The sequence below is a fragment of the Elephas maximus genome, chromosome 5 (genome assembly GCF_024166365.1).
Source record: "Elephas maximus indicus isolate mEleMax1 chromosome 5, mEleMax1 primary haplotype, whole genome shotgun sequence".
Classification (NCBI taxonomy): domain Eukaryota; kingdom Metazoa; phylum Chordata; class Mammalia; order Proboscidea; family Elephantidae; genus Elephas; species Elephas maximus.
The window spans coordinates 91,387,796-91,397,052 of record NC_064823.1 but is presented as its reverse complement, the minus strand read 5'-3'; the positions used below and the strand labels follow the sequence as shown (position 1 = coordinate 91,397,052).

Here is a 9,257-nt window from a genome sequence, read left to right as displayed (position 1 = left end):
CGTGCTCTGTCAGTGAAAATGTAGAGACTGCTTAACCAGTTGGTACTTATCTGATTAAACTGCTGGATTATTCTAAAATGAGTAGTGCACAGTAGAGACACAAAGATGAGCAAGGAAGTAACTGGAAACAGTGGCAAAGGCAGATCTTCGTGGAATTGACAGTACCTTCTTTGCTTATAGCAAGCAAAATGCTTCAGACGATGTGAACGAAAGCCTGCCTTCATCATGTTTAAGGGAAGAGTTGGCAGTTTACGCATATTTGCATCTTGAATTTCATGGTAACGGTACACATGGCAACACAATTTTCTAGACATCCACACATAACCCAGAAGCACACGTGACTGTTGCATTAGATGTTTGTTTTAGATTTAATCCAGTCCCGGTAACGAGTTACTTTGGTGTAAAGTCCAGGTTTGTTTTTTTTCCCACAGTCTATCCCCCAGCTTACTATTCCAATAAGATACCAGATGTTTCTATCACGCTCAATAACCAGTGGTCCTCCGGAATCACCCTGGAGAAGGAAAAAAAATATATATATATGGTCAATGTGATAAAGAGGTGTCAGAAATGAGAGTTAATCAGCTGAAAATCTAATAATATTTTGTACTGATATATGCATAAATAATACTATTTTACTTATCATTAGTATTACTTACTGCTTACTCTCTGCTAATGATCTGGAAGGTAGTGTGAATAAAGCCATCGTTTCAGTTTTATTCTTGTAAAAGTTTTATTTCTGCTCTGCACAATGCTCACAAACTGAACCTAAGTCCAGGCAGCCAATTCTTACCTAAAGATAACCTCAAGACTCAACTAAAATGTCATCTCCTCCATGAAGCTTCTAAATCTATTAGATAGAAAAAAATCTCTTGCTTTGAATTTGAATTACACCTTGTTAGACCACTTACACTAGTTGATAACAAGGTATCCTGGATGCAGTATCCCTGTGCAGCAATAGGCTTGAGAGGAGAAAGATATGCAAAGGGCACTCTAAGCAAATGCGCATTATTTATTACTGAAAAGACTGTGCTCCCAGACCAAAGTGGAATCCCTAGCCCTAATGACCTTGTTTAAAGCATGAGATGGATAAGGACTTCTCTGGTGTCCATAACCTAATGTTTAGACAAATCACTTTTAAATTTATCTTTAGCAACGGACCTATTCATCCAATCTGTCTTGGAAGAAGTATAGCCAGAATTCTCCTTACAAGCAAGGATGGCGAGACTATGCCTTACATACTTTGGACATACTATTAGGAGGGACCAGACCCTGGAGAAGGACCTCATGCTTGGTAAAGTTGAGGGTCAGCGAAAAAGAGAAAGACCCTCAACGAGATGGATTGACACAGTGGCTGCAATGATGGGCTCCAGCATAACAACGATTGTGATGATTGTGCAGGACCAGGCAGTTTTTCGTTCTGTTTTACATAGGGTTGTTATGAGTCGGAACCAACTTGACGGCACCTAACAACAACTGTTTATTAAAAAGAAATATTATGTGGAAGCCTAATACAGGCTTCTTCACAAGAGGAATTGTCCTGTTTGAATCAGGGATTGAGGCCTAAAGCCTTGTACCTTTAGTTCACTCCCTCTCCCTTCTTTTCCCGTAATTTTAAGTAGCCCCCAGTATTCAGTGGACACAGAAAATCCTAGCCTACACCTAAAACACTCATCCTCAGCTCCTTTCCCTTAGGCTTACATCCTAATTTAGGTCCTCAGTATTTTACTATCTAAAAGGAAGCAAGGGAAAGTGAACTCAACCATAAAAAAAAAAAAACCCAATGGAAAGAGAACATCAGCTCCCATATGTATTTATTATATTCCTCCTCCTAAGGTCATGTGATCAAGTTGTATTTTAGATCACCCATGCTGCTTCTGCTTCCTCTACCACAGACGACTCAAGTAGAGTGAGGCAAGAGAGACTTTTCATTGCAGAGAATGTAGCCAACTCCTGGTCTCTTTGTTTGGTTGCTTTTTGTTTGTTTGTTTGTTTGTTTTGTTTTAGTTACTTTGTGCTATTAGATAGTAAATTCCTTGTGGAAATAGATTATCTTTTTTTTTTATATATATATTATCTTTATGTTTCCTCCAGTAACTGCCACATTCCCTGGCATTTAATAGACTTGAAAAATTTTGAAAAAAAAAGTAATTGTTTATTATCATCACATAACAAACAGCCAATTGCAGATCAATAGTGGCACCTTTGTATATAAAGAAAAGCACCCATGTATGTAAAATTCTGGAAAAGGTGTTGTTGTCCAGTTGATTCTGACTCATAGTGAACCTATAGGACAGAGTAGGACTGTGTCCTAGAATTTCCAAGGAGCGAATAGTGGATTCGAATTGCTGACCTTTTGGTTAGCAGACTAGCTCTTAACCACTACGCTACCAAAACCAAAAAAACAGTTGCCATCGAGTCGATTCTGACTCATAGTGACCCTAAAGGACAGAGTATAGCTGCCCCATAGGATTTCCAAGGACTGCCTCATGGATTCGAACTGCAGACCTTTTGGTTAGTAGCTCTTAACCACTATACTACCAGGGCTCCAAAATTCTCAAAAGCCATTTCTAATGCTTCAAAAAAAATTGCTAACTTTTTGAGCCCAGTCTCAAATGCTATATGTAAAATATTTACTATTTTAATTATCTATTTTTAGTCCTTTGAATATCTAGACTTTAAAACTGACAATCTCTTTAAATGCTTAATGCTTAAAATTAAAGCTGTATATGAGTGAGGAAAAGTTATTTAATTAGTTTCTAGATAGATATGATCAGTAAGTCACAAAACACTTTATAATGAGTAAGTGTAGATAAATATGTTTTTTGTTTGCTTGTTTTTTTTCAAAATAGTGTAATTCCATCTGGATGTACACTGTTTTAAAGTTAAAGGTTTAGACACCAGTGAGGCAACTCATGATCGGCTGTGGTGACATCTGCAGTCCCCATCCCACAGCACGTTGCAACTAGTAGGAATTAGATACCTATCTGTTGATTGATGACTATAGCTTGAAGCCATAATTGTAGGGCTGCCTGGATTGGTTTATACTATCTGCTTCTAGTTCATCTCTCTAGTCATAGTCCTAATTTGCAGCTGATGGCCATTTTTAACATATGGTGGTACACAATAACAGGGTGTTATACCAGAAATATTTTTTATGGTTCTTGCACTTCTCTTATTTAACACTGTCTTTGTACAACTTAATTGCATAGAGTCATGTGAAATGGCATTGGTTTGTGTTCTGGAAGATCATGCCTTCTTAACAGAGTTGTTTTTGTGGATTTGAGTCTATTCTTACCTCACAGGCATCTTTTTTTCCTTCCAAGAATCCAGCACATATCATTCCTGATGATACGGCACCACCATATACCTGAACCTGATTGCATACGTCATTGCTTATAATCTCTACTTGAACTTCTCTCAGAGTGTTTGGAAAGAGATCTAAAGAAGGAAAAAATAGATAAGTAAAGAAGTTCCAGATTATTATAGTTAATTATTGAGTCTTGCATATAACGGACCAGTGACAAAACATGCATCTTCAAATTGTGGGACTCTGGGCTGGATCACAATGCTCAGATTCAAGTTACATTTCTTGGATGCCTTCTATATGCTAGGTACATGTTTGGTACTTTTACTCTCATTATCTCTGAAGGCACTGGTAAAAAACAAGGCTACAGGGATTGATGGAATATCAATTGAGATGTTTCAACAAACAGATGCAGCGCTGGAGGTGCTCACTCGTCTATGCCAGGAAATATGGAAGACAGCTTCCTGGCCAACTGACTGGAAGAGATCAATATATATGCCTATTCCCAAGAAAGGTGATCCAACCGAATGTGGAAATTATAGAACAATATCATTAATATCACACACAAGCAAAATTTTGCTGAAGATCATTCAAAAACGGCTGCAGCAGTATATCAACAGGGAACTGCCAAAAATTCAGGTTGGTTTCAGAAGAGGACGTGGAACCAGCAGTATCACTGCTGATGTCAGGTGGATCCTGGCTGAAAGCAGAGAATACCAGAAGGATGTTTACCTGTGTTTTATTGACTGTGCAAAGGCATTCGACTGTGTGGATCATAATAAACTATGGATAACATTGCGAAGAATGGGAATTCCAGAACACTTAATTGTGCTCATGAGGAACCTTTGCATAGATCAAGAGGCAGTTGTTCAGACAGAACAAGGGGATACTGATTGGTTTAAAGTCAGGAAAGGTGTGTGTCAGGGTTGTATTCTTTCACCATACCTATTTAATCTGTATGCTGAGCAAATAATCCCAGAAGCTGGACTATATGAAGAAGAACAGGGCATCAGGATTTGAGGGAGACTCATTAACAACCTGCATTATGCAGATGACACAACCTTGCTTGCTGAAAGTGAAGAGGACTTGAAGCACTTACTAATGAAGATCAAAGACCACAGCCTTCAGTATGGATTGCACCTCAACATAAAGAAATTACAAAAATCCTCACAGCTGGACCAATGAGCAACATCATGATAAATGGAGAAAAGATTGAAGTTGTCAAGGATTTCATTTTACTTGGATCCACAATCAACAGCCATGGAAGCAGCAGTCAAGAAATCAAAAGACGCATTGCATTGGGCAAATCTGCTGCAAAGGACCTCTTCAAAGTGTTGAAGAGCAAAGATGTAACCCTGAAGACTAGGGTGCACCTGACCCAAGCCATGGTATTTTCGATCACATCATATGCATGTGAAAGCTGGACAATGAGTAAGGAAGACCAAGGAAGAATTGATGCGTTTGAATTGTGGTGTTGGTGAAGAATATTGGATAGACCATGGACTGCCAAAAGAATGAACAAATCTATCTTGGAAGAAGTGCGACCAGAATGCTCCTTAGAAGCAAGGATGGTGAGACTGTGTCTTGCATACTTTCGACATGTTGTCAGGAGGGATGAGTCCCTGGAGAAGGACATCATGCTTGGCAGAGTACAGGGTCAGCAGAAAAGAGGAAGATCCTCAAGGAGGTGGATTGACACAGTGTTTGCAACAATGAGCTCAAGCATAACAACGATTGTAAGGATGGTGCAGGACCAGGCGGTGTTTCGTTCTGTTGTGCATAGGGTTGCTATGAGTCAGAACCGACTCGACGGCACCTAACAACAACAACAACAATCTTATTTAGTCCTTGCAACAACCACCGAAGATGGATATGAAAGTTCTTTTTCAGATGAGGATACGGAAACTCATCTGGTTGGAGTGGAATCACATGGAAAAATCTGACAGATTTGCCACCTAACCTGGATATCTGCCGCATCACTTTACAAAGAACTTAGCTATTTTAGGAATTGAGAATCCTTTGGGAAAAGCAGTATAGACAGAGCAAGGCTGTACTGTCAGGAGGTAATTTAATACTGGATTGCTGAAATCCCATGGTGTCCTAAGAAAGACCATGTTTGCACTGATAGTAACTCATATTTCTATTCAAAACAAATACCAGGGCAAATTAAAAATGCCAGGATAAGAAATAGATCATGATTGATTATTTAACCACACATTGATTGATTATTATATGAAAAGCATTTTAGTTGCATATCATATTTTTAGTGGTTATACTCTTCTCCTTCCCCCTTTAACGGCTTTCATTTGAAAGACTATTATCCTTCATAGAATGATGGCTGTTCTGCTGAAAGACATTTGAGAGAAGATAAGGAAGGGGTGTTCTGTTGATTTGAATGGTGAGTCAGGGTAATTCTATGCTTAAGGGCTTTTGGCTTAGAAGTAGTAGATATGAGTTTGAACACCGTTTGTACAGTTTTTGTGCTCCATGACCTTGGGCAAGTTACTTAATCTTACTAAGCATCATTTTACTCACCTATAAAAAGGAGAAAATAGTACTAATCTCACATGTTTATTCTGAGGGTTAAAAAATAATGAATATAAATGGTTATGACAGTACCTCGCCTTATATTCTTAATAAATGGAAGCATTTATTTTAGAATTTTAGAGGTTAGGATTCTATATTTAAAGTCCATGTGGACCAGTCAATGCTCAGTGTCTGAAAGCTTCACTTCAATGTTAAAAAAGGACGGTAAGAAAGTTTAAGCTTTTAGAAGAAGAGATCTAGGCTTCTAGGGATTTTGTCATTCACTGTAAAGAAGCCTGATTCTCTGGGTAAAACTGGTAGGTTTGCTTACCTAGGTTAACCATTTTGCTGAAGAACTAAGTATAGCATCTCTACGCTCATGAAAGGTTACCTAGAATGATTCTGCATGGCAGTCATCACTTTTAAGCATGAAGGGTCGCTGTTTTTTCGTCGCCATCTCTGATTCTGCTTGAAATGGTCCTGGTGAGAGAACCTGCTCGCTATCTGTCTCTCTCTCTCTCTCTCTCTAGTTAGTTAGTTAATTTTTAAATGTAAAGTATTTGTGTAAGTGCTTCAGCAATACCCAGTGCTCCCTAATTAGCATTTGAAAGTATTCCAACTACTTATTGTTTCTGTGTGCCTATTTTTATTTTAGCTAATTTGTCTAGGATGAGTAGTTTTAAATTACAAATGCTTATAGTTCTTTAATTTCACCCAAAAAGTCCAGTTCAGCTGCTTAACAATATAACAAGTTATTTTATATAAATAGAGCAGAAACTCTTGAGAGAGTAAAAAGTGTCTTATTACAAGTTGTCTGGTAACAAGATTTCTAATCAGATAAAAAAAAATTGTTGTATAAATTATAGGAGCTTAGGAAAGAAAACCTGGGTTCTTTGTCTCAGTTTCAAAATGCAGGAAAAAAACCATGATCAAATGCCTAATATTTAACCTTAGCCTGATGTATTGCAAATTCATAATATTCTGAAAGATTTACAGTTTATTAGGTAGCTAAATGCACAGTGATCTGCACACTATCGGGAATTGAGTGATTCATGATGAAGTCCCAAATCACTCTTGAACTACTTCTTTGACAGAAGGCAGTGTTGAGTTTAATTGGATTCTAGAAAATAAAATAAACTGTTGCCACTGAGTCAGTTCTGACTCATGGTGACCCCATGTGTTTCAGGATAGAGCTGTGCTCCATAGGATTTTCAATGGCTGATTTTTCAGAAGTATATCACGAGGCCTTTATTCCAAGGCACATCTGGGTGAACTCAAACCTCCAACCTTTCAGTTAGCAGTCAAGCTTGTTATCTGTTTGTAACACCCATGGATTTCTGATAAGATTCTAGAGGAAGTGTTATGGTGCTGCCCAAGTGGGAGATACTTTCTATTTCCACTCCAAGCAAAAGTAGCTTGTTTAGCCCCAGACAATTTTATTCCCTTTCATACTAATCACCATCGCATATAGAACAATGCAGATCCCTAGAGAGATGAGGAAGAGATATTCCAGGTTATTACAATAATGCAGCAAACTGGACCCAACATCAGAGTATTGCAGTGCATATTGAAGGGAAGCAAGGATTTCTGTAGAAATTGCTTGATAAGGACTCAGTAGATAGAAGCTATACTTTGAATGCATATATAAAGAAAGACTACAACTTCATAACAAAAGCCCAGATCAAAAAGCAGACATTCAAGGGTAGATTAAACCATATGTAAAAAATACCACTAAGAGACATACTTAGAGAAGAACTGGAGATTTATATCAGGAACTAAAAATCTATTTTTACAGTTTATTGTGTATTGTTGTTGTTGGGTGTCGTTGAGTTGATTCTGACTCGTAGCAACTTCATGTGGCAGAGTAGAACTGCCGCTAGAGTTTTCTAGGTTTTAATCCTCATGGCAGGAGATTGCCAGGTCTTTCTCCCATGGAGCTGTTGGGTGGGTTCGAACTGCCAGCCTTTCAGTTAGCAGCCACGAACTTAACCATTGCACCACCAGGGTTCTTTATGTATTATTAATTGGGGTAAATGTCATACAGATCAAATTCTTAAAGTCCCAGGCTAAGGTGTTCCATAGATATGTGGATCACTTAATATTTAATGACTACATGAGGAATTAACATTTAATTATTAATAATATTAACAATCTGGATATTAATGATATACAATAATATTAATAATATTTAATGTCAGGTGAGGAATAGTCCATTCATATTGCTTGCTTAAGGCTATTTCTGTGTAGGTCATGACAGTATAGAAGCTTATCATTACTACTGCTCACATGTCACATACTTTATTAATCATGCAGCCGTAGTAGAGTCTCTGTATATGAAAACCAGTAACAGAAAGAAAAATGCATGATGTGAATAAATATTTTAAATAAGTTTTTTGAAAGAAAATTATCACCAATTTCCAAAATAGCCCACAAAAAAGACAATAAACATAGATACCTTGTAATAGTAAAGTCAAAGTTTTCATAATTCATCATATCTGGTTTTCTTGTTTGTTGTTTTTGCCATATTTGTCATGGGACATGTTGATTTAATCTCTTATTCTACTTATTATTTTGATTTGGTATCTTATTTGATATCTCTACTCAAATGAAGGATAGGTTTTGTTTTGCCTGATTGTTTTTGCTGAGATACTCACCATTTTTTCCCAAGGCTCCCCATCCAGTGACAAACACTTTACTCTCAGGCAAGACTTCAAAAGTAGCATCCGGAAGACAGACTCTATGCACGTCATCAGAAAATGTGACGGGGGTGGCAAGCTTCACCACAGCGATGTCATCTTCATGCTCATGGGCAGCATAGTTTTCGTGAATGATAATTGACTGGACATTCCTTCTCATCAGTGGAGGGCTTATGGTTGTTCCAAAACTAACCATCCAGAGTTTTGGGTTTTTGTAACTGATCACAGATTAAAAGGATTATAGTTGGTTCATTTCTGATCTAAGTTTGCCTAGAACTATATGTGGGCATGGGATGCAAGGGTGGGAGAAGGGCAGATATTTGAGGTGATGATTCTCCCACCTTTTTACTTGAAGCTTCTCCCTAGTACTGCTTTGCTTTCTTCTAGCTTATAACAAATCCCCTTGCTAGAATAACTTAAATTCCTCTCTTTGGCTGGCGGGGGTGGGAGGGGGAGAGGTGGTATTTTTAAAAGGAAATAACACGTAATAGTTATTCAATAAATAAAACTTGCCATGTATACTCACATATAGACACACAGACACACATATCCATGCACAGTTATATTAATGTACATATAGCCATTGAGATAGACGGTAGATAGATTGATAGGTAAAAGGATAGATAAATTGAAGCCATATTGTATATATTATTTTCTCCTGCTTTCTTTTACTTAGCATTTTATTCAGAATATTTTCTGAATTTATATGAATTTTATGAGTTATGTATCTT

General features: G+C 37.6%; 1 protein-coding gene across 1 annotated transcript in view; it reads right to left on the bottom strand.

The window, feature by feature from the left end:
* Positions 1-349: 349 nt before the first annotated feature.
* The window catches only part of LOC126076734 (transmembrane protease serine 11G-like), a 31,594-nt gene continuing 22,686 nt past the window's right edge, over positions 350-9,257 (bottom strand). The window contains exons 8-10 of the mRNA XM_049885296.1: positions 8,485-8,744; positions 3,296-3,438; positions 350-511 (exon numbers count right to left, since the gene is read on the bottom strand). Of these exons, the coding sequence (XP_049741253.1) occupies positions 350-511; positions 3,296-3,438; positions 8,485-8,744 (565 nt within the window). The remainder of the gene's footprint in view (positions 512-3,295; positions 3,439-8,484; positions 8,745-9,257) is intronic.